At 56.2% G+C, this 23,977-nt stretch overlaps 9 protein-coding genes across 9 annotated transcripts; 6 read left to right on the forward strand and 3 right to left on the reverse strand.

Annotated features, from left to right (window-relative positions):
• The first annotated feature begins 174 nt into the window (after positions 1-174).
• Positions 175-1,522, forward strand: V1518DRAFT_415030 (glycolipid transfer protein domain-containing protein). Its single transcript, XM_066903710.1, has 5 exons — positions 175-387; positions 443-501; positions 566-684; positions 749-881; positions 940-1,522. Exons 1-5 carry the CDS (start codon positions 261-263, stop codon positions 1,102-1,104), a joined length of 603 nt encoding a protein of 200 aa, XP_066760300.1. The 5' UTR covers positions 175-260; the 3' UTR covers positions 1,105-1,522.
• V1518DRAFT_415031 (uncharacterized protein) lies at positions 1,231-2,819 on the reverse strand. Its single transcript, XM_066903711.1, has 2 exons — positions 2,062-2,819; positions 1,231-2,004 (listed from the first exon to the last, which is right to left on the reverse strand). Exons 1-2 carry the CDS (start codon positions 2,678-2,680, stop codon positions 1,346-1,348), a joined length of 1,278 nt encoding a protein of 425 aa, XP_066760301.1. The 5' UTR covers positions 2,681-2,819; the 3' UTR covers positions 1,231-1,345.
• Positions 2,757-4,361, forward strand: V1518DRAFT_415033 (uncharacterized protein). The gene is made up of 4 exons (XM_066903712.1): positions 2,757-2,996; positions 3,047-3,504; positions 3,561-3,821; positions 3,877-4,361. The coding sequence occupies exons 1-4, from the start codon at positions 2,870-2,872 to the stop codon at positions 4,054-4,056; spliced, it is 1,026 nt and encodes a 341-aa protein (XP_066760302.1). The 5' UTR covers positions 2,757-2,869; the 3' UTR covers positions 4,057-4,361.
• V1518DRAFT_415035 (mitochondrial 54S ribosomal protein uL6m) lies at positions 3,901-4,879 on the reverse strand. The gene is made up of 2 exons (XM_066903713.1): positions 4,212-4,879; positions 3,901-4,157 (listed from the first exon to the last, which is right to left on the reverse strand). Exons 1-2 carry the CDS (start codon positions 4,830-4,832, stop codon positions 4,104-4,106), a joined length of 675 nt encoding a protein of 224 aa, XP_066760303.1. The 5' UTR covers positions 4,833-4,879; the 3' UTR covers positions 3,901-4,103.
• Positions 4,880-5,051: 172 nt separating this feature from the next.
• On the forward strand, positions 5,052-6,874 carry V1518DRAFT_415036 (small gtpase-binding protein). Its single transcript, XM_066903714.1, has 5 exons — positions 5,052-5,192; positions 5,751-5,778; positions 5,846-6,043; positions 6,103-6,237; positions 6,288-6,874. Exons 1-5 carry the CDS (start codon positions 5,116-5,118, stop codon positions 6,444-6,446), a joined length of 597 nt encoding a protein of 198 aa, XP_066760304.1. The 5' UTR covers positions 5,052-5,115; the 3' UTR covers positions 6,447-6,874.
• A 1,542-nt stretch (positions 6,875-8,416) lies between these two features.
• V1518DRAFT_415040 (ubiquitin elongating factor core-domain-containing protein) lies at positions 8,417-12,247 on the reverse strand. Its single transcript, XM_066903715.1, has 5 exons — positions 12,074-12,247; positions 11,652-11,999; positions 11,529-11,598; positions 10,900-11,480; positions 8,417-10,845 (listed from the first exon to the last, which is right to left on the reverse strand). Exons 1-5 carry the CDS (start codon positions 12,092-12,094, stop codon positions 8,683-8,685), a joined length of 3,183 nt encoding a protein of 1,060 aa, XP_066760305.1. The 5' UTR covers positions 12,095-12,247; the 3' UTR covers positions 8,417-8,682.
• An 881-nt stretch (positions 12,248-13,128) lies between these two features.
• Positions 13,129-15,126, forward strand: V1518DRAFT_235893 (uncharacterized protein). The gene is made up of 2 exons (XM_066900962.1): positions 13,129-13,226; positions 13,288-15,126. The coding sequence occupies exons 1-2, from the start codon at positions 13,224-13,226 to the stop codon at positions 15,061-15,063; spliced, it is 1,779 nt and encodes a 592-aa protein (XP_066760306.1). The 5' UTR covers positions 13,129-13,223; the 3' UTR covers positions 15,064-15,126.
• Positions 15,127-15,879: 753 nt separating this feature from the next.
• On the forward strand, positions 15,880-19,294 carry V1518DRAFT_415047 (fungal-specific transcription factor domain-containing protein). Its single transcript, XM_066903716.1, has 3 exons — positions 15,880-16,595; positions 16,646-17,289; positions 17,367-19,294. The coding sequence occupies exons 1-3, from the start codon at positions 16,276-16,278 to the stop codon at positions 19,214-19,216; spliced, it is 2,814 nt and encodes a 937-aa protein (XP_066760307.1). The 5' UTR covers positions 15,880-16,275; the 3' UTR covers positions 19,217-19,294.
• A 593-nt stretch (positions 19,295-19,887) lies between these two features.
• Positions 19,888-23,940, forward strand: V1518DRAFT_415049 (ras guanine nucleotide exchange factor domain-containing protein). The gene is made up of 3 exons (XM_066903717.1): positions 19,888-20,669; positions 20,722-23,091; positions 23,147-23,940. Exons 1-3 carry the CDS (start codon positions 20,169-20,171, stop codon positions 23,741-23,743), a joined length of 3,468 nt encoding a protein of 1,155 aa, XP_066760308.1. The 5' UTR covers positions 19,888-20,168; the 3' UTR covers positions 23,744-23,940.
• The last annotated feature ends 37 nt before the right edge of the window (positions 23,941-23,977 follow it).

The raw sequence follows: 23,977 nt of genomic DNA on the forward strand, positions 1-23,977 counted from the left end.
GATAGACGCATTCATATACGTCGGCCAACGCGCACAAACCCTGTCGCACGGTGTCGTTGCAACGGTGTCCGAAAGAGGAAATCCTGTACGCGTTCTGGACGCGGCGCAGCACAGGCGTGCGGCTCGGTGCGTTGCGCGCGCGGCGCGGCTCTGCATGCCCAAGAGTTCGCAGTTCTCCTGTACTCACTTCGCCGCTCTCCTTCGACGCCTCTGCTCCTGCACCTCACTTTTCTTCTTTTCAGTATTATCCAGAATACACAATGTCGGTCGGTGCTGAGTTTTTTCAGACTATGAAGTGCTCCTTCGCGGATGTGCCTGTGTCACCCGAGCTCAAGATCTCCACAACTGAGTTCCTCGAGGCCGCCGAATCGCTCGTTGCTCTCTTTGGTGCGGGCACTTTTCAGAGTTAAATATCATGCATACAAGATACTGATAATTGTAGATCTACTTGGTTCCGCTGCGTTTTCCGTCGTGCAGAGCGATATGAACGGCAACATCAGGGTTCGTGTGCTCATTGTGCGCCCCCTTTCCTCTCTGTTGATTGCTAATGCGAATTTGCATAAAGAAAATCCGTGACAGACAGACTGCGAACCCTGCTATCTCCGGAACACTGCAAGATATCGTCCTGTCCGAAAAGGTCGAGAAGTCGAAGACCGCGACTCAGGGTCTTCTGTGGTTGACCCGGTACGAACAACCTCATAATCTCCAATCACTTCTAAAAAATCAGCATATCTAACGAATCATCAAGTGGTCTGGAATTCACTGCGGTCGCTTTGCGAAAGAACATTGAGTCCGATGAAGAGCTTACCATCAGTTTCACAAAGTCGTACAGCGAGACGCTGATCAAGTTCCACAGCATGCTCGTTCGCCCTGTCTTCAAGGTACGATCTCTATCCAGTTGATTAGGTGCGATCTGGGCTTCTGACTCTGTCGTTGTAGCTGGCGATGAAAGCCACGCCTTATCGTAAGGACTTCTACGCCAAGCTTGGCTCAAACTTCGAGGCGGTCAAGGTCGAGCTGCTCAAGTGGCTCTCCGCACTTGAGAGCATTGTCAAAATCCTCCAGGACTTTTATGCATCTGGAAACTACGGCAAGGGTCTGTGAATTTCCATCCGCTTGTTTCAGCATGGTGGTGAAAGATATGTAGGTGGTCCGATTTTCTTGGCTGCTTTGGTGTGAATAGGTTTTGTCAGCGTTAGTTATGTATCATAGAATGTGCTTGGCATTTCGTATCTGTTTGTTGTGTTTGGATGATAAAGTTATATTTTACTTCACGAAAGAAGTAAAAACTGTGAATTTTCTACTGAATTACGCTGTTTTTGTTTCGGTGTTGTGGTTACCGCGGTCATAGCAGTGTACCCGGACCGGGTGGGGAAGACGATGTTAATGCGATTGGTCCACGCAGCTTGGTTAGTTCTGCAGGAGTACGAGGCCTGTAGACGTACAACTTTCGTATGTTTTCAACTCGCGAGGCGAGCCGGTCAGATTCTGCGTCTTCGCTATAATCAGCTGTAGTGGTGCCACTACTGAGCAACAATTGCTCGTCTTCTCGAAGGTCATCGGTTGTAGTGGTCGTGTGCGACGATGACAGTGACTTGCTGGCTAAAATCGAATGAAGTAGACGCCACGCTGGATTTTGTGCTGAGATCCAGGGACAGTATGGTCGATGATGTGTAGCTGCGTCGAGAGCAGCACAGTCATCTGCGGGTAATAATGCCATTTTCGAGATACATTGCGCACATCGCGCTGTTGGACTGGACTCATCTCGCCTGAACTCCCAGCCGAGCAGACTCAACAAGAATACCGGTTTAAACGCGTCGTAGGGGCAGACATGGTAGGCGGTGTGGGAGCTGTAGAATGCTAAGAGTAGTTCGTCGCAGCCTGCAAGGTCACGTACGACCAATGATTTTGGGAGCGGGGAGTCGAGAAATGAGCCGGTTCTTTTATCAAATTGTTGCAAAGTGTCTTTGAGGTCCGCTGAGAGATTTAAGGCATACAGATGTTCTATATGTATAAGTTAGCCGACTTGAGCTCTCGTGGAATTAACCTCCTTGGACTTACCTGCACACACGCGCCGTCTCCACGAACACCGCTCAGCGTGCGCATTTCGTACGCGTGTAGAATCGGGCATGCCAAGCTGATCTGCGCACGTACGCTCAGCCTGGACGGCAACAAGGTCGAGCACGTAGGTGGTCTTGCAGACCAAGCAGTAAGTAACTGCCGGAGTTGATTCGTTGCTTGTCTCTGCACGAGACCAGCCAGCTCGCGCCCAGACCAACGGGGAAGTGATATTGACAGCAGGATTGTATGGCCATGGCGGAGTGTTGTCGTCGTCTGATGAGGAGAATGTGGACAGGCGGGCGAGAAGCTGCGTCCTACTCCAAGGTGCGTACAGCGGCTGCGACGCGGTTATTGTTGCTGCAGGAGACGACGAGTGCATGGCCATAATTCCAAGTAGGCTCTTCTTGCGTAATCTCTCGGACTGCGCGCGTCGGAAACTCCTAGACGGGGAATATGGCCGGACTACTCTGCCAGGCGATGAGGGTGTAGTGGATCGCGATGGCGACGCGAACGGGTCGATCTGTTGAAACAGTCGCGCTATCTCGGCGGGTTTGTTCGCAAGTAGCAGCGATGGGGGTGGCATGGTCGTAGGTGGAGTCGCCAATGCCGAGACGGTCATTTTGTGCGCCCTGTCAGTGCTGTGGAGGTGATGATGTGAAGAGGCCGGAGCGTTTCTAAGATATTTCACAAGGAGCACAGACAGCTCGCGCGACCGGACAACACAACAGACAATCTGACTTCCTCGACTATTTGTGCGAGATTCTCGCGGTATAGATCGTTTACAAAAATCGCTTACAATCACTCATCAATGGTGTACGCACTTGAACGAAAAATCGCCGAGTTGGCGGTCGAGAGGGCCTGTGTGCTCGCGAGTGCGGTCGCAGCGTCGCATCAGCTCGGCAGTGTGTCAAAGAGCGACCACTCTCCAGTAACTGGTGTGTTTTTTCTGGGAATTGTAGGCGTGTTCTGTACTAATCTGATGCAGTTGCCGATTTTGGTGCTCAGGGTATTATCATCGGCGCATTGCAACATGCGTTCCCTGCGGATCCCATTGTGGGCGAAGAAGAGTCGTCATTCCTGCGAAAAGACGCTGCACTACGGGACCGTGTGTGGTCGCTCGTGAAGGATGCAAGCAGGACATCATCTGCAGCGACAACGGAGACTATTGGCGTGATCGAGTCGGAGGAGGCTTTGATGGACTACATCGACAAGGGCCAGTTCGAGGGTGGCAGTGGCATCCATCGCATGTGGGCACTGGACCCGATTGACGGCACAAAGGGGTTTTTGCGGAGTGGACAATACGCAGTATGTCTTGCGCTCATCGTGGACGGCGTCACCGTGGTGGGCGTCATTGGGTGCCCGAATTTGCTGGTTGACCCTGCGGACGAGTCCAGAGGACGGGGTGTGATTTTTTCGAGCGTGATTGGTGAGGGCGCTTTTGCGGTATGTAGTAGCTGTCCGTAAGGCATGCGGAGCTCAGATATGCTGATGTTCTACAGAGAGCTCTTGGCACTATGCCAGAGTCGGCAACTTCTATCAGCATGAACAAGCTCACCGACACATCGGCGGCATCGTTTTGCGAGAGTGTCGAGGCCGGCCACAGCTCACATGCGCAGCAGGCGCAGATCGCAGCAAAGCTGGGAATCACAAAGCCTTCGGTGCGCATGGACTCGCAGGCAAAGTATGCGAGCATCTCGCGAGGCGATGGTGACATCTACCTACGGCTGCCAGTCAGCGCGACGTACGAGGAAAAGATTTGGGTGAGTACTTGTGCTAGGTTTGAAAGTTTTACTATAATTTGACTAACACGCGCAGGACCACGCGTCAGGAAATCTGCTGGTCACAGAGGCTGGCGGCATCGTGTCGGACATGTACGGAAACCCACTGAACTTCACGCAGGGCCGAACGCTGCGGAAGAATAAGGGCATTGTGGCGGCGTGCAAAGAGCTGCATCCGAAGGTGATTGCGGCGGTGCAGGCGGTGCTTGAGGGATAGATATGTATGTATGTACGACGTATGTGTGTATAGTACAGATGAGGAGACTACTTGACCGACTTATTTTTCCGCTTGACAGTTTCGTTGTTGACGTAGATACCCTGGGAGAAGGTTAGAGGAAGGAGGCAGAGTAGGGAGAGAGCAGCGACACATACCTTGCCCTTGTATGGCTCTGGTGGCTTAAGAGCACGGATGGTGTGAGCGAACTGGGTGACGATGTTCTTGTCAGGGCCCTCGAGTAGCAGGCGGGTAGGATTCGGGCTCTTTGCAGTAATGCCCTCAGGGAGTTCGAAAATGGTGACGCCAGTCTGACCGACTTTGACGCTAATTTTGCGCTCGCCTGCAAGCAGCTCCGTGCGGTAACCGGTACCAGAGAGGTGAATGAGCACGACGTGGCCATCGGTGACGCCAGTGACGTGGTTCTGGATGAGCGACCGTATTAGCCCCCACATCTGGCGCTGCTTGGGCTGCGTACGGTCTTCGACAGTGACAAAAAGTTTCGTGCCCTCGTCCTTGAGCTCCAGACGTGCAAACGACGGCACGTTAACGCTGCCGGTGCCTTTAGGCCCAGAAATGACGAGCGGAACGTCGCTAGTGTCGCCCGTCGCATTATAGACGTCGAGGAAGAGCTTGACATTGCTGGGAACGAAGATGGGGGAGGAGCCGACATGGGAGAGCGCCGCGGAACAGGCGTGCATACAGCGATATGCTGAACGCGTGGATAGCAAACGCGTCACGGCAAGTAGCCTGCGCGGAGAGGCGTAGAGCACGACCATTTGGGGTTGCTGCGGAGGCCTCTGTCTTCACGGGAAGTTCTCGAGGCCGACGAATTAGTTCGCGACGAAATCACGGAGCCCTCGGCGCTGTGAACATCCACGTGAGAACAGTACAATTCCCTTAGCAGGGCACGTGCGCTACAAGCCCCGTGCTGACGGGCCAGGGCCAGGGCACGGCACTACGGGCGTCCTTCTTCCCCGTCCGTTCGCCCCCTTCTCCTCCTCCATCTTCACCACCCCACCGCTAGCCCCGCGTCCCCAGTCCCTGCCGTTTCTTCCCACAATGGTCAAGCCCATCTCCGAACGACGCAAGCTCGTCATCGTTGGCGACGGTGCCTGTGGAAAGACCTGTCTCCTCATGTACGTTTCCCCTGTCTGTCCTGCCGCCGCGTCCCCGTGCGCGGCGGACGAAGAATCTGCGTCTTTCGAGCTGCCCACGCGTCCCCTGTCCCGCCTCTTCCGTGCTTCGTTCACGCATCGGTTCGCATTCGTTGACATGCGGGCGTCTCTCTGTCGTGCATCCTGCTCTTCCTCGTCCTCGCACACCCGCGATCGGCATACGGTCGCGCGTCCGCGTGTGTACGCCCCGACACTTCGCCTTGCGCCTTGCGCCTCGCGCCGCGTCCGTCCGCGACACCCGCACAGTTCCTTCGCGTACCCACTCGATTCTGGTCCACACGATTTCGTGCCGTGTTCGATTCTGCCGATCGATATTTTGTTACGCGTACTGTCGTGCCAGTCTCAACTTTCCGCCCCTCGGTTGTTCGGCGGCTGCGCACACCTGCGTATGCACGCGCCGCATCCAACCGCGTCTCGGATTCGGAGGAGGTTCACGGATGGGAAGACCTGGAACAGTTCATCTTAAAATGATCAGCGCACTTGTGCAGGATAATTTACTGACAATTTTCTGCTTTATAGTGTCTTTTCCAAAGGAACATTCCCCCAGGTATGTCCTGCATTCTGTCGACATCATTCCTATTCTGTTCAATTTTCGCTCACACATCCGCCCTAAGGTCTACGTTCCCACAGTCTTTGAGAATTACGTAGCCGATGTCGAGGTCGACGGCAGACACGTCGAACTAGCCCTTTGGGATACGGCCGGTCAGGAGGACTATGACCGTCTCCGTCCTCTCTCCTACCCCGATGCCAACGTCATCCTCATCTGCTTCTCCATCGACTCACCCGACTCACTCGATAACGTCCAGGAGAAGGTGCGCTTGTTCTCCTTGCTGCTTGCCTTATTTCATATGCTGATTCATTCGACCTACAGTGGATCTCCGAAGTCATGCATTTCTGCCAGAACTTGCCCATCATCCTCGTTGGCTGCAAGAAGGATCTCCGCAATGACCCCAAGACCATCGAGGAGCTTAACAAAACTTCGCAGCGACCTGTCTCCGCTGAGGAGGTGAGTTATTTTACTTTCCTTTCAGTCTCAAATGTTAACTCTTCTCCCAGGGCCAGGCTGTTGCCCAGAAGATCGGCGCCGCGAAGTACCTCGAGTGCTCTGCGCGAACACAGGAGGGCGTCCGCGAGGTCTTCGAGCATGCTACGCGTGCCGCATTGCAGGAGCGATCTTCTAAGAGCAAGAAGAGTAGCAAGTGTGTTATTTTGTAATATATAATCACCGAACTCGCTTCTGTATTAGCTTGTCGTGTTTATTTCTTCCACCGTTCCAGTCTGTCCTCTGCCACCGCCTTCCTTCCATCCACTACTCCATGACCTTTATGTGCTTTGTTTTTTGTTTTGTTCCGCTATATATTTTCCTCCATGCCATCACAGCGGTTTATACATAGAGGCAGACAGGACCGGACTGGATTGGACGAGCTTCGCAGTTGCTTTTCATATGAATTTTCCTTGTTTTTGCTGCTGCTGTTAGCCCGTTTCTCGTGTCAGCCTTGTGATGTTTGTGTCCTGTGTTTTATTTGCCTCTTTTTGTGTGCGTGTTCGTCCCCCCGCCTTGCACGAAATTCTTTGCGTCGGTTGTTTTAGGGCAAACTTTGAAATCAATGAAACGAGTTTATCCTTCGCTGGGCTATGTGGACTGCACTTGCTGTAGCTTCGTGTAGTGTGTTCATGTGGTGTATGACACCGTCTGGGCTGTAGAGAACTATACTGAGGGCTCTGACATGCAGATCCTCTCGACCACGCTACACTACTGACAAGACTAGAGGCTTTTTGTGACTGGTGATGAGCTTCAGCAAATACGCGTTCCAAGTTTCTGTGATCGTCTATAAAGCTCGCTCGATCCGTTCACAGAATTCCTCGAACGGATTCACAGCTCTTCTGAAGTCGCTTCTGCTCTCGTTTTTATGCAAAGCTCGAGGATATGGCAGCAGAACTTTGATTGAAGAATTCGTCGTCGACACTGGAAACGAGAGTAGAACGATGATTCCAAGTTACGGTGTGCACCGCGTCGTGCTGCTCTAAAACCTGCGTCTGCTGTATGAGGTCTCTCTATTGGTTAAGACAAGATATCGACTGCGCGAAAGCTACGGTACTATACGTATAAAGGTATTATAATGTTGTTCGCGTTGCTCCGTCGGTTGCTGATTACTACGCGACTTGGTGGCCATGGGTATCCCCTGTTCGGTACGCACAGCCAGACGATTCTATTGCATACGCAGTCTAAACGGACACCAAACGAGCAAGACAGAGACTACAGACCAGGAGCTGCAACGAATGATGTGTGTTAGTGTTCCATTCAGTTTAAATTGATTTATGCTGAACCTCGGAACTGTGTAGAGCCAGCAACTAGACAAGTCAATGGGCGTGAAGGAAAAAATTCGAGCGCTCTGGAAGTTTCAGATATTCCATAGAACGTATCATGCGGTTGGCCAAACATCATCAGAAAAATTGTTCGATGACACTTTGCTGACGTACTTGGCGCTAGGAGCGAAGCTAAGTCAACGGAGACGGAGCCAAAGGGGTAGAATTAGCATGACAAAAACACGTTTGGCAAATTCTACAATAGTAAATTGATTCAACGTGAGAGCATGTGACGTGCTATGGAGTACGACCGCGTATAGTGTTCTTAACGGGGGCCGCGGGTATCACAGGAGAAACACTCATTCCTCGTAGCCGTCTACGGCCCAATGCCTCAACAACATACAGCCCTGTCTAACAAATTTATCGACCACCAGGCCGGACCAGCTTGCCAGCCTGATTCTACATCTGGCGGATTCAGTTGACACCTGACAGCTGTCAATCAATCTTCTTTCGAGCCCAGAGCCCCGAGCCCCTCTACTGCCCCTAGTGCAGGGACCCTGCAGGAACAACAATGGGAACTTAAATTTTCTGGAACTTTCGCGTGAGGCGCACGGATGCTAAAAATTAGCGAAATTAAAACCAAGGAACTCGTTTAACTTTTCGAATGTAACGTGGCTTTCGATCCTCGAAGAACTACTTGCTTGCTAGTACGAAACCATGCGATGTATCGATGCGTACTTGCATAACACTTGCTCGGATAATCATTTACTCTCGTCTTAGTAATTTTCTCACAAAACTGCAAGAAAATTTACTTGCTTATCAGCTCAGCTTCACTAGTCGTGAGTTATTTACAGGGCGAGAGCGCCACGACGCGATCATTTCAAACTATCAACACATCCGGCTCTATTGATCGAATAGACGTTAGTTTATTAGTTCGGAATAAGTTATCCACCAACTATATAGTACTTCTACGCCATGATAACTCCTCGCCAAACTAATAAACTGCGCAATCTGAACAGATTAACACGACAAAAACACAACGTCACGACACAAAAAGAGTGCAATTTTACAGAAGCAGCAACACGCAAACAAAATATGAGCATTTACCCACTGACATTTGGAACTTGAATATAAGTCTAACCCATCATGACATCCCGACGTCCCCATCGGCGTCGAGTTTCCGCTTATTAATCCCCGCTTCCCGCTTCATACGACGGAACTCTGTGATCTGATTCTTAAGCTCCACATTCGGGATCACGTCCTCAAGCTTCAGGGGCATGCGATTAAAGGGATCGGTCGAGTCCGAAAGTAAATGCGACTTAATCGTGGCGCGGTCAATCGACACGCGCGAGGACGGCAGGATAACCGGGTCGTCCATGAGCGTGTACATGAGCGGGTCTAAAAACTCATCGGGGATCTCGCCAAGCTCTTCCTCGCCTTGCTCGTCCGCCGTCTTGGTCGCTTGCACGGTATCCGCAAACTGTGAAAGCGCATCGATGTCCTTTGACGACTTGACTGAGTACTTCCCGAGAATCGACGCCGCGCGAGTAAAGATCTCGCGCCGATATGAACGACCGTCACGCGCGACGGCATGCACAAACGGATCCTCGTGCGAGAGATTGAGATACACGTCTGCGATGTCGGACAGCAGCGCACGCGGATTGAAGTGATATTTTTGCGGGTCCTTGACTTTAAGCCCCGTGCATTTTGGCCCCACCAGCGCGTCAAGGTTGTAGTCCAGCATCGCGGCAAGTCGGTCCACGATTTCCGGAGTCACAAATGCGGCCGGCACGGCCTTGGTGAAAAGCTTGACAATTGACACGGTCTCGTTCGCAAGCGACATGTACGAATTCGCTTGTCGCTCTGCGCCGGACAGATTCTGTTCGCGCTCCTGTCGTTCCTGGGGAGTCAGCGCGCCAACGTTCGTTTCGAAAAGTTCGTCTTGGAGCTTGTGGATCTCCGCCAGCTTCGACAGCGACTCATCTAACAGATATGTCACATCGTTCAACAGCAGTGCGACGAAGCGGACGAAAAACTCCACGTCGACTCTGCTCTCCTGCTCAAGCTTGTCTCGATACACCGGGTTCTCCCAGATAAACTTGACGATTTGTGAAATGTAGTACCGAATGTTGAACTTGTCGTAAAACTGTGAGCTCGCACCCGTCTGCTCGATCTCAATGTAAAACTGCATGAGCATATGGAACAAATGCTCGACCGCAAAGGGCAATGAGTTGAGAGTTTCGCCAAGAAAGCCGAAACGGAAACTCGGCTGCTGCTGCACGCCGAAGAATAATACCTCAATGATCTTCGCTTTCAGGTAGGGGTTTTTTATGTATGATGATGTGCGGATAAACGTCACGGCGAAGGTGACAAGTTCGACATGGGTCTGATCAAACAATAACTGCGGGAAGTGGCGCGAGAAGTAGATGATGAAGCCAGTAATATCTTCCACGAAGTACTCTGGAAGATTCCGGAATTCATCGGGACACGGGCCGGCCAGCGGCAGCGCGATATGCTTTTGTGGGTGTTCGTGGTTTGGATCGACGAGCCGGACGAGCCACGTTGCGAGCGTCATGAGGAACGCAAATGACCGGCCCATGCCTTGCCGGTCCTCTAGTGCAACGTTCAAAGCCTGCTTGTATGCCAGCGCAGTACTCAGCTGCTCGCGCAGCTTGGCGAGCGTGTTATTGAGCATGGCGGCCTGGGGCGAGTTGACCCAGTTCTGCATCTCCGACTCGAGCTTCTGCAGATGCTTCTCCATGTCCTTGATATCGCCTTCCATTCTTGTCAGTGTGTTCATCGATCCTCCAAGGCCATAGTGATGGCATGCAACGTTTAAGTAAAAAATCTCGGAAATGAAATTCGGTGCGCCTTCTACTCGCGTTTCGATGTACTTGTTGAACGCGGTCTGGTCGGCATCAAGTTTGACTTCTTCCTTGATATCGATGCGTGTTGACTTCTTGTAATATAGGCTGTCGATCTTATCAATCTTCAAAAATGTCGCGTCAACAAACGGCTCGGCCAGTTTGTTCAGCACGGCGGTCATGTTAAGCATGAAAGCGTCGGATGAGACCGTCCCTGGCACAATCTGCATTGCACGGCGCTTGTGATTGACGTTCATGGCCGTTGCGAAATACTGGAGCATGGCCTCGCGCGGCTCGGGTCCGGCCTGGATAATCCGGAATACAATATCTTTAAGTTGGTCTTGAATAGCAGCGAGCTCTGTCCGCAGGCCGGTAACCGCGGACGAGACCTCGGATGCCGGGCGGTCCTTAATATGTGAGAAATATAGGTTTGCAACTTTTGTCTGCCGAAGAGTTAGTGGCGTGCGAGTAGTAAAGTCTGCAGTACAGAAACTCACGTCTACTGGAGAAATGCGGAGGAAAGGGCCTAGGAGGGTAAACATTTCAATGTTGCTTGCAGCAATGCCTTGAGGCAAGAATAGGGGCATGGTAGTGAACAATTTTGAGACTTCCTTGAATTCGACCAATGACCGCATGGCCCGGAAGTATGGTTGGTAGGAGTCCGCCATTGTAAGAGCGCGCAGCTTAGTACTCAAGTTCTCTAGTGTAGGCGTGATGAGCTCTGAGAGTGTCTCATCTTCGGCTGCGCGTAGAATCATGGCCTTCAGAAACTCAGCGGGAACGAAGCGAAGAGAATCCTCTTTCTCAATGAGGAACTCAGAGAGGTCGATGGGGAACTCGATGCCGCACATGTCGGGTGTGCTGATGGCGAGGACAGCATATCCGATGCTGAGACGGCGCGCGTCGGCTAGGACAGCGAGCTTTTGGTCGCGCTTGGGGTCTGAACTCCGGACTGTACGCGCTGTCGTGTCTATCCGGCGCCAAGAAGTGAGGAGGTACTCGAATGGGTTGGCGATAGGGATGGTAGTGAGCCGCGAGAAAAGAGCTTGGTCAAGGGTGTCGATAGAGAGAGCAGGCTCTGAGTTGTGTTAGTCGGCAAACCAGATAGGAAGCAGGTATGCCATACCACCGCCGTTCTCACTGATCTCGGCCGCAAGATCTTCCAAGTACACGGCGTCGCTGCCAGACTCGACGGGCTGCACACAGATGAGTCAAATTGAAAAAAACAATCCTGTAAAAGGTTATATACCTTTACGGTGACATCGAAAACCCTCTGAAGAGTGGAATCGGTCCAGGTCGGGAGATCGACGGTCGGCCGTGGGGAAGCAGTGTGTTGCTTGGTTGGGGCAGGAGAAGCAAGAGAACTGGTCGACAGGTTTCGGATAATACTGATTGTTCGCGGCGCTGGAGTGGAGCTCCCGCTCGCGGGATCGCCTAGCGCGCTGAAGGGATTCGCGCCTGCACTGGCAGGAGTGGACGGGCTTGGAGCTGCGCTCGGGCCGGGAGTCGTGGTTGCCGAGTGGTCGGACGAAGGCGTTGCGGCCGCGGACCGGTCGCGGGCCGGACCTTGCAATTTTGCTAGGCGCTTGCGTCGGATCTGGGGCGAGTCAGCGGCGAACGCGATGTCGCGGGAAGTCGCGAGAAGGAGGTCACCCGCAGTGAGGCACGTACCACTTCTGCATCATCGCTCATGCTGGAAGATCTGGGCAGAGACGAGCGGGAGGAGAAGGCGCTGGTGAGAAAGCACCCGAATTGCGCTGATTAACAGAGTAATGCGGAAGATGATCGATGTGATTTTGTGGGCGTTTGGAGAACAGGGCAGCCTGGGGTCTCTGAAGGCGAGCCACAGCGGCTGCTTTGTTCGTGATGATCGCAGCAGTGTACAGGCGGCGCGCGCACACGCCGCGCGACGGTTAGAGCCGCAAATCGCGCGCCAAGCGGTCCTGCGACAGGCAGGACGCGCATCGGCTGCCCACGGAGCGTCGATTACGAACGAAGCGTGAGCTATCGCGAGAGCTACGGGGTGCGGACGCGCGCAGGCGGCCTGCCGGCGACGTGAAGCGGGGACGGCAGTTGGCGGTTGGCGTTGTGCAGCCGTGCCTCCATAGTGAGGCCCCGCTTCCACGCGTCCAGCACACTGCACCAGCCCACACGAGCTGCAGACACTAACAGCAGTTTCTATGCTCGCAGAGGGCGCCGACTGCATTCAAACAATCACTGAACACGAAAGATCATAACAGTAGCGACGCCCCTGCACAGATGCGGCATAACCGCGGCGCCGCGCGGCAGCTGCGCCGCCGCGTGCTGGTGTACACGCGTGATCAGCCGCGCCGGGCGCAGGCCGCAGCACGCACGGCCGGCGCCAGAACCTATCAAGACGGCTCTCCGCCGGCCTGCTCACGTCGTCGTCGTCGCATTCCTCCCTGTGCTCCCGGCATCATCTTCTCTCTCCCATTCTCTCTCTGCCCGCTCGTCCATCCGGCGTGCGCGTGAATCTGCATCGCTCTGCCTCCTGCCTGCCGCTCTACTGTGAGCTCGCGTTTTGGGCCGCGGCCGGGCTCTTACGTTACTACCCCCGGCGCTCCCCCTTCTCGGCACCCTGCACGACCGTCCCTTCCTACGATGCCGCATTTTATCGTGTGCTAAGCCCAGATCCGATTCCTGTGAGGCACGCGACGACGCCAGTTTTGTTTCCTCTTTCCTTCAATCCTCACGGTACATAATTACGACACACAACGCGTACACCACCTATGCATACACCGCGCAACGTTTGATTTTTCAGCCCTCTCGCACATATCCGTCACAAGACCACGCACGGCCCATGGTACGGGACTGATCTGTTGCTTTTGCGTGCGCCAATGGATGTTATTGAAGCGGTAGCAAAGCCCACGAAGGCTGTGGCTGTGGCGGTGGCGGCGGCGACCGCGCCGCCTACGCCTGTGCCGTCCAGCACAGCGAGCTCCGCCCCGGTAACCCCAGGCGGCGGTATCCGAATCATGCGACGTGAGACGCCAATTCAGAACGATGCAAGCAGCGAGGCGTCGAGTGCCACAAACGACTCGCAGACCCCCGGGACGACTTCGGCCGAGTCGTCGACCACCGGCGGAAGCGGCCGCATGACGACGACCTTTGAGGAGCGCACTGCCGCGTACGAAGAGGCACGCAAGCGAATCTTTAAGGATTTTAACGAACTTTCGGTGTCGGGATCGGACGACGAGGGCGACGCCAGCGAGCATGCAGCCTCGGAGCAGGCGCATAATGTCGGAGCCACCGGCAGTGGCTCGAGGGCCGGAGTAGATGCCGGCGGGGATGTCCGCAGAGCCGAGGATGACGAGGATGACGACTTTCCGCGACGGTCGCAGTATTTCCCGACAGGCCCCAACGGCTACTACCAGGCCCTTCCCACGCCGTACGCAAATCAGGGCACGACTTATGGTGGGAATAGTCCTGGCTACGGCTACGATATAGCGTCGCCGGGGGGAATGCAGTATGGACAAAGTGCGCACGGCGGCCGGCCATATCCATATAATTCAGCATATATGCCCGCACAAGGCGCGTCTATGTATCCTGTGATTTACGACCAGATGCCAGGACAGCAGCAGCAGCAGCAGCAGCAGCAGCAGCGATCATGGCAGCAGTATTATGTTGCGCCGTCTCCACCCCTTCAGCCGCAGCAGCAGGTGCAATTGCAGCAGACAACTCCACTTTCGTTGCAACAGCAGTACAGCATGCCGTTTGGTGTTGCTAGCATGCCGACGGCGCACTACCCACACGGACAGGATCCGCACGGCGGTGTGGAGCAGGAAGGCTTGCAGCGCCGAGGATTCGTGGGACGATATTCGCACGCTACGCCGACAGGTCCTGCCGCGAAGCAATATGGTCGGCAGCCGTACATGCCAACGGGAGCGCCAGTCTACGCGGGACCGGGAGCAGCGTACCAGCAGCAACAGACTGTGTACCCGCAGATGCGCCAGCAGCCGCCGCAGGGGTATTTTCCGCAACCTCAAGGTCCACTATCGCAAGCAATTGATCAGCCGAGCGGCGGTCAGGGCGGAAAGCCACTCGGATTTCAGTACGCGCCACTGCAACCATACGCTGCCCAAGGCGCGTATGGTTGGAAGGGCGGCTACGGCGGGGCTGGACATGTCATGGGAGCCGTGCCCGCATGGCAGCAGCAACAGCAGCAACAGGCGGGATTGCAGACGGCGAGCTTTGGCGGTGTCGCAAAGCCGAACGGCGGTGCATACTATGGGAATGGGAAAAATGCGAGCTACAACGCACAGGCAGGCGGCAAGGCGTACTATGGACAGAGACCGCAGTACCAGACATGGGGAAGTGGTGCGTCGCAGACAGTAGCGGCAGCGACTCCTGCATCGACGACATCGACGATCTCGTCTCCAACGACGCCAACTGCGGGTTCAGCCACATCAGTAGACGACGGCAAGTTTGGGGCGGATGCAACCGATCGTGCGGACCTAGGAGCATCGCCAGCGCCATCGCCAGTGGGTGGGGATCAGCAAACAGACGAGTGTACGGTGGACAGAGACCAAGGGCCTGGTACAGCACCGGCGCGCGTGGGCAATGCGCCGACAGAGGCGGGCACAGCCACGGGGAACACAAAAGCAAACACGAAGGCAGCGGAGCCGACGGAGGCGCGATGATAGTGGAGTCTGTCTGCGCGGCGAAGAGCACGAGAGAGGCATGCAATGTTTGCGGAATGGATAGCAAAATAACGAAACGGGCTGCCGCAGCAGATGTCAGCAGCCCTTGGCAGGCATGTGTTTGATTACAGCAATGAAGACGAACAAGCTCGCAGACCCGCACTGAGCAGGTGGGCTGTGACATTATTACAGACAGCGCGCGGCTGAGCGCTATCCGAGCACTCCACATGGCGCATTTGCAGCCCTGCCTGGCCTCTTCTATTTCCCAGAATAGCAAGCAGGAGGCGTGTTAGTAGCCTGGCAGTTGATGTAGAGCGCTGGAGAAAACAACCAGCAGCGAGCTGGTGCTGGTAACGCAGCGCAGCTGTGGAACCACGCTCCTGCGGACAGGCAGCGTGCCAGCATGAGCAGGGTCGGAGATTATCGCAACAAAGGGCGGACCGAGAGGGCAAACCGGAGTAAAAGAATCGCAAGCAAGGTGGCGAAGACAGCGCGCATTGTGAAAACGGTCCTCTAAGCGAAGGCAGCGGGAGATGAGGAGCAGGGGCGCGCCTCGCCGCGAGGAGCTGCGGCGCGCCCTGTCGCGATCTTGCTCTAGATTTCTGTACTGCGCTGCATTCGGCACCACGCCGCAGCGCTGCTGGGTCTTCCCTGTGCTGCTGCATCGCCGCGGGGAGGACGTTTAGCTGGACGATGGCAGCGGCCGCGATGCAGCGGGGAGAAAGCGCAGCGTGCGGCGCAGCGCGGCTGTGCAGGGGCTGTAGGGCGGGTCGGGTCGGCGGACCCGAAGGTGCACGCGACGGCCGGGCGGGCCCGAGTTAAAGTGCGCAGGCACCAGCCGCACTGGGGCGCTGTCAAGCAGCGGCGTGGGAACGAGGATCCCGATTTTCGTGGAGACGACGCGACGAGAACCGCGCAGGAACGAGCAGAAGAACGTGCACGAGTCGCTGCCCCGCGCGCGACGCGTCTGGTTCTATATATCGCCGCCGCGCCGCCTCACCAACCATCGCCTCGGCAACCGTTCCCACCCGTCTACCCCGCCCACACTCCACCCGCCGCGTCCGTCAGCAGCCCGCCGTTCGTTGTTCTCCGTTCTCCTCCGCTCACACGCCGTCTGTCTCTCATCCCGCTGCTCGACGTCTTCCGCTTCCCTCTATCCCGCAGACTCCCCCCTCTCTAACTGCCCGTTCTGCACCAAGTGCCACACCCACCATGCAGCACAACCAACAGAAGCCGAAGCGCTCCGAGGACGCGCACCCACCGCACCGGCAACAGCCCGCAGTTGCCCACGGCGGTGGCAGACGTGCGAGTTCGAGCGCAATCGCATACGCGCCGCTCACACCAGACACGCCGCCCGAGGACGACAGCAGATCACCGTTGGCATCTACTGCAGCAGAGTCCGCCGCCCAAGCGTCGCCTACCGAGGCGTCCAAGACCACCGGCCCTTCTTCCGCGGACAAGAAGGTAGATGGAAAGGAACCGGAAATCGTCCGCAGACGAACGCGCACTGGATGCATGACATGCCGGAAAAGGTAGCCTCCATATCTGCTCTGGCCCAGATGTGCTTGCTGACAACCGACAGGCGCATCAAGTGCGACGAGAACAAGCCAAAGTGCTCCAACTGCATCAAGTCGCGACGCACGTGCGAGGGCTACGTGCAGCGCCCAGACTACCGCAGCGAGTACTTCCGTCTGCGCTCTATCATGCCGCCGGGCGACCCTGGCGCAGCTGCCGGGCCCAATCCCGGGTTTGCGGGGTACTTACCCCAAGGCATGGTTCCCTACCAGCAGTTCCTGAATCCGTTTATCGGCTCGATTCCGCCGGATCAACTGTACGCAGCCTCGAATTTTTATGCGGCGGCCGCGACTGCAGCTGCCGCGGCGGCGGCTGCTGCCGCTGTTGCGAATGGCGGCACGAACGGCGCGGAGCAGGCATCGTCGAATCCTAGTCACCAGCAGTACCGGGCTTACTATGACACCGCCGCGGGATCTGGATACCACGGACAGTATGCACCGGCCCCAGCCCATCCCGGTGGGGGTTACATGTATCCTGTGTACAACGGACGCTCGCCGCCATTTATGCCGTATCTGCAGGCGCCGCTTGCACTACCATCGCAGCCTCATCCACCGCAGGCGCCAGTTTCTGCAGGCAGCTCGGCAAGCACCACACCAACCAGCGAAAGTCACGGGATGCAGTCTTCAGGATCGTCGTCGTCGTCCTATGCTCGTAAGTCCTCATTGTGGTGCACGCGCCGATCCTAGAATCGACTAATTTTGACCTTCATTGCAAGCTAATATACCAAGAATGGACCACGTCTCTGTTGTCCTCCACGGCGTCGACGCCCTGGACGCCGAATCTGCATTCTCAAGCATATTCGGGATACCCTCTGAATCCACCGTCTATTCAGACATCCCCCCCGCTTCCAGCGCCACCACAGCAGCAACAGCAGACTATGCCTACTTTAAGAACGAGCATTCAGGCTAGTAACATCACCGATGAGGCCGACATGTACGTTTCGATGGAGGACTACGCCGTGATGCCGCATCTGATTCCGTCGCTGTTCTCGCCGCCCGCACCGATCACGGTGACACCCGCCTACGGCGCGGCGTCATTTTGGGCGTTGACAGACTACAGGCCCGATCCGTGGCAGTCGCCCCTGACACACCCAGCCGCGCAACAACTGTTCCGCCACTTTGTGCATGTCATCGCGCGGCAGATTAGCTTGTTTGAGCGACACGTTCCGGAGCCGGAGCGACTTGTGCTGATTGCAAGCCAGCAGATGCCGCAGACAAAGCTATTTCAAGAAAGCAATATTTGGACATACCACATCCCAATGATGGCGCTGCAGTGTCCCGCTCTGCTGCACGCGATCCTTGCACTGTCGGCGATGAGTCTGTCGGAACTGTCGCAGTCCACGAACCGACGCGCATCACTGCTGCATTATCACATCGCGATCCGGCGACTATCGCATGCGCTGCAGGTGCAGCAGCGACAAGACAGCGGTGCAGATGAAGATCTACCGATATTCGCGGCAACACTGTTGCTCGCATTTTACGAGACCATGACGGGCGAGCATGACATGTGGGCGCGACATTTAGAAGGCGCAAGCAACATGATCCGGCGGCTCGACATCGAGGAGTTCTTGCGGGATCTTGCGATTACCGACGGCGATGACGACAGTAGAGTGGAAGATAGTGAAAGCCGTACGCGCCTGCGACGCCGAATCGACGCCGAGACACGGCGCGATTTGATGGCGTTCTTCCTGCGCATGGAAATCATGCAATGTGTCGCCAACGACGGCGCTCCATTTTTGGAGGTCGAGTTCTGGGACGCGATACCCAAGCGTGGATCCGCGTCCGGCGAGAGCGATCTCGACAGGGCGCTGTGGTATTATGATGACATGGCTAAGACCGCCGTGCGGGTTGTGTGGTTTGTGCACCGCGAGAGCGAGCGCAAGCGCGGACGCACGCCGGAGTGGACTGCCGCAGACGCGGCCGCGGAGTGGGAGTCCCTGAACGAGGAGCTGAGTCGCGGAATCGCGGAGTTTGAAGCCACATGGTCCGCGACGACGGCAATAAGCGCGACGATGACGCCGTACGGCCCACCGATTCGCTTCAGTAGCGCGGCCGCGTCGGTGATCCGCATATATCTGGATCTGTGGACAGTAGCGCTACTGCGGAACCATCCGATGCTGACGACCCTGCCGGCGTTTAAGGTCGGGCTGATGAATGTGGCGGCAGTTGCGCAAAGAGCAGAGCCGTTCTGCGTATTTATGCTACGATGCATCGCCGGTATTCCCAACGGCGAGAAGCCTAGCCGGATTCTTCCGTTTGAGCGCCATCCCCAGCCGCAGCAGATGAAGGTGTCGCCCGACAACTTTGTTATACTGGGCAGCAGCGCCGGCGGTGCGACGGGGACGGCGACGGGGCTATCGTGGGACTATGTCAGCACGCGCGTGTACATGTCGACGCCGCTACTATTTGCGGGCGTGCAGGTACGGGATGCAGACGCGCAGCAGTGGGTGCTTGCGCAGGTGGGCGAGATACACGCGGTGACGGGATGGCGATCCGCGATAGTGATTTCGCGAGGCTTGATGGCGATGTGGGGACGGACAAATCCGGGGGGGGCAGTAGCAGCAGCGGTTGTGGGGTGAAGATGGCGGGGCAGTCGTACATGCATAAGATAATGCAACTTGGGCCATGGCCAGCTGACGGGCGCAGAAGCTCGCGATGGATTACGGTTGACAGCGGCGCGTGCCGTAGGCGGGAGGAGCGCGGTGGCGGTGCGCCGATCAGCCACGACGGGTCAGACCCCAACACGACGCCGCGCCACAGCGCGTGCGGGAAGAAAACAGGAAGCGCGCTTGGCGGGAGCGTCGGGGCGGACGGTCGTGCGCCGAGAGGCGAGGCAACGGGGGCCTCTTGCGCGGGCACGCCTGCGGCCGGCCTACCCCGGTCGTCGGGCGGTAAGCGGCGCATACACGCAGAGCGCGACGCGAGGACGGGCTCACGCGCCTTGAACACTATTGCAAGTGGGTGGTGACGGGCTGTGAAGTCGGACTGGCCAAACTCGCGATGGTGCCGGCGACAAGCACGCGGCCGGTGAGACGTGTCTCTAGCGTCGTACGAGTAGCGGCGCGGCACAGCTTTGAGCGCATCGAAAATGCGGTCCTCGTTCCGCCCAGCGCGGTATCCAGTGTGGCGGCTGCCCACGCAGCACGTGAGTGTTAGCTGCAATGGGTCGCGTACCGGCATGTGATACGGATCACGGCGCTCACCCATGGCTCACACATCACCGCCGTTCTTCTTCTCCTTCCCCATCGCCGCGTCCGCCATCCCAGCTCACCGGCCACGCGCACCGCACTCGCCGACGTTCGCTCCGCAGTACCACGACACACTCCGGGCTGGCCATCGAGGCACAACACCATGCTACGATCCGCTTCCCCATAGGTTTCTGTCCGGCTCTCTTCCCGATCAGTGGCCGGTGCTGCCCGCGACGAACCTTTCCCCCTCAGCGCCTTCTCCGCGTGCGCCGCGCACGCAGCTACAAATCGCGCGCCACCACACCGCTGCGCGGACTCTTGTGCGCTGCACTCACTTGCAGCAATGGCCGCGCCTGCTGTCGCCGCCGCTGTCGCCGCGCCTGCAGTCACGGACGCTCCCGACCTCTACGTGCGTGCGCTCTACGACTACACCTCACACGAGCCGTACTCGCTCTGCTTCAATGCCGGCGACATCATCGCTGTATGCATTCAGCTCGACAGCGGCTGGTGGGACGGCCGGATAGGCAGGCGCCGTGGATGGTTTCCAAGCAATTATTGCCAGCTGCTCGCGGCAGACGAGGTCGACGCCGTGCTAGCACAGCAGGCGGCGAGATGGACCTCCGACGACGACGATGAGGACGATGATGATGATGCAGAAGAAGAGGACGAGGAGATCGATGGGGTTATTCTCGATGGCGAAGAGGAAGAGGATGGATCTAACGAGGACGACGAAGCCGACGACACCGATCTCGACGGTGTTGCTTCTGCAACTGCTGCCCTCCACATCGTGGACCCCATCGCCGACATCCAGACACAGCCATCCTCACAGAGCACAGCGCGGGAAGTAAGTATTGGGTTCCTTTCATTCGAGTGTCCACTCTCTAAACTCAACCCAGCCGAGCGTATCGCACACCCCGATCGTCACCGTCCCTTTCGATCCCAACCAGCAGTTCACATGGGATGATCTACAGAACGCCGTCTTTGCCTGCACCGAGAACATGGTCGACGCAATCCATCACGCCAACACCAAGCTGTACCGCTCCCGCCTCGACAGCATCCTCGATGCCCTATCCGCTGTGATGACTGCAGCAGGGTTTCCCGGATTCACAGTCTCGCTCACCGACAAACATTTTTTCCATCCTTTCCAACAACTCATGACAGCGCTCAGCCACATCGAACTCTACATCGAACTCTCCTCGTCCTCTGCTACTCCGCCCACCGCCACTACTCCAGTAGCCACCCCCTCCGCTGTCGTCGAAACCACTGCTGCTGACGGTCCCGTCACGATCAACCCAGAAGCTGAATGTGACCGCGTCGTCGCCGCAACTGCGCGTTTCGTTCTCGCCGCGCGCAAGCACAAGCCACAACCTCCCCCGCGCCTATTCCCCGGCTTCCTCGAAAATGTAGTCGTCGGTGGGAGCTGGAATGGTAACGGCATCTTCTCTGGGGCGAACGCGGTCGCGTCGACCATGGCGACGACAATGCTGTCGGCAACGGCGTCCCGGTCAATGAATACCACGGCGACAACCACAGCAAGCTCGTCATTTGCGTCGCAGAACTCGACGTCCTCGTCGTCATTTGACAATATGATATGGGGAAACCAGCGCAGCCGGCAGAGCTCGGTCGCGTCGACGTTTTCTGTCAACCTCGATGATCAGTTCCTCGAGGTCGAAGATTCACAGCGTGTCGCCATCACAGCCCTGCTACGTGAGGTTGCCGCATCGCTTAACCCGAAGAGCACAGACGTGTTAGACAGAACCATATTTGCGCAGAAAATTCTGAAGCTCATGGACCTCGTGCGCCAGTATCTCACTTTGATCGAGTCACTTGATCTCAGCGCTCTCTCGAAGCCGCTCTCTCCAAGTGTTGGAGACTTCAACGATGCAAAGCAAGGCATCTACGACGCCGTCGCTGGAATTTTGCTCGCTTCGCAAGACCTCTCTCGGTCCATCACCGAGTCGTCTACCGAAGTGCCACTGTCTAGCGTTAACTGCGTGCGCAGCGCTACGAAGGATCTAGACCGTGCGCTACAAAGTGTCACGTTCCCGATGCAGTTCCTCGTGGAAGAGAAGGCTCTCCGGGACGAAGCACGCTCAGATTCCATTCGGCCGCCAAGCACGATCAAGAGCTCAACTTCAAAGCATCAACAGCAGCAGCCCTCACCGTCGCCGCTGGCCTCACGAGCGCTGACGTCCGTGATCAGTAGCGACTACGAGTTGAGTGAACAGCGCAGAGCAAGCCAGTCCAGTGCGAACTCGTATCTGGACGGCGTCGATGACGACGGCGGGCCGGATTCGTCCAGCATCAGTTTTGGCAGTGGCGGGTTCCCGACGACAAAGTCTGAGATGAAGCTGAAGTATTTCTTTGGCAACAACGGGCCACCTCGGGCGTATTCCGTGTCTGGCGGCGGTCGCGAGGGCAGTGAGGATATGCCGTGGTTTTTGCGGAGCGAGCATGAGGACGAGCTTGTGTACGATAGTCGCGGATCTGTCAAAGGCGGTACGGTGGAGGCGCTGCTAGAGCGATTGACGTCGAACAATTATCTCGATACGTCGTTCAACACAACGTTTCTGCTTACCTATCGCAGTTTTACGACTTCGCGAATCCTTTTTGAAATGCTTGTCGAGCGATTCAATTTGCAACCACCAGAGGGCCTTACGGAAGATGAGTTTGATCAGTGGATCGAGCGCAAACAAAAACCTATCCGACTGCGCGCGTTCAACATCCTTAAGATCTGGCTCGAGCAGTACTGGGCCGAGCAGCACGACAGCCAGTTTGACGAGGACGAAAAAGCATCTCATGACGTGCTTGTCTCGATCGGCGAGTTCACGCGGATGCTTGCGGAACAGCGCTTTCCCGGCGCAGCAGCGCTCGCAAAGGTAGTGCGGCAGCGCTTGCAGGGTCGTGAGGTGGTGAAGCGTGTGATTCCTACTGTGGGTACGACCTCGCCACCGCCGGTGCTGCCAAAGCGCGGGCTCAAGAAGCCAAAGTTCACGTATATCCCGCCGATTGAGTTTGCGCGGCAATTGACACTTATTGAGAGTATTTTGTTCAGCAAGATTAAGCCGTCGGAGTGTCTGAGTCGCGCGAAGGCAAACAGTCATAATCGCATGAAAACACATGCGGCGGGGTCTGACGAGCAGAATATTACGGCGTTGATTCATTATTCGAATCAGTTGACCAATTATACCGCGCATTTGATTCTGTCGCAAGAGGATGTGAAGAAGCGAGTCGGTGTGATCAAGCATCTGATCTTGGTTGCTGAGGTATGTGATTTTTTCTTGGGCTTGTGGCTCGTCAGCGACCTGACCGCTTTAACAGGAATGCCGAGCGCTGCATAATTTCTCATCGATGACTGCGATTTTATCGGGCTTGTACTCTGCGACGATTCACCGGCTTAACAAGACCTGGGAGCTTGTGCCGCACAAGTTTCAGGTGCAGCTTGACAGTCTGAATCGGCTGATCGACTCGACACGGAACTTTGGCGAATACCGTGCGATGCTGCATCTGATCAGTCCGCCGTGTGTCCCTTTCTTTGGAGTGTATCTCACTGACCTGACGTTCATCGAGGATGGCAACACGAACTACCTGTTAATGTCGCCGGTGGAGAATACTACGTCGACGGACCCCACCGACGGCGGCAACCAACACACCGGGACGGACCGTACCGTGCGCGAGGATATGATCAACTTTTCGAAGCGCACGCGCGCGGCGGAGGTGATTCGGGAGATCAAGCAGTACCAGTCCGTGCCGTACGCGCTCAAGACGGTGCCGGAGCTGCAGGATATGATCCGCGAGGGGCTCTCAAACGCTCCATCGCTCGAGACGTTGTACGACATGTCACTTATGATCGAGCCGCGTGAGCGTGGTGACGATGATAAGCTGTCGCGGATGCTGCAGGAAAGCGGGTTGTTGTAGTTCCATGTGTTTGGGCAGGTGTTTCCTATTTTTGTGTATTGGGGCGTTTTCACAGCTTGGATCTCTTTTTGGCGTTTGTACACTTCTGTGTAGCTGTTGACTAGGCAGATAGAACTAATTGAGAGCGGATGTACGATTATGTGAATGCCCATACATGACTAATAGTTGTGCGGGGGGTTGAGCGTGTGTGTCAAAAATGAGAGGCCGCGATGCTGCCGGCGAAGTAAACTTCGT

The sequence above is a fragment of the Limtongia smithiae genome (genome assembly GCF_038497785.1).
Source record: "Limtongia smithiae strain NRRL Y-17922 unplaced genomic scaffold V1518scaffold_4, whole genome shotgun sequence".
Lineage (NCBI taxonomy): Eukaryota > Fungi > Ascomycota > Lipomycetes > Lipomycetales > Lipomycetaceae > Limtongia > Limtongia smithiae.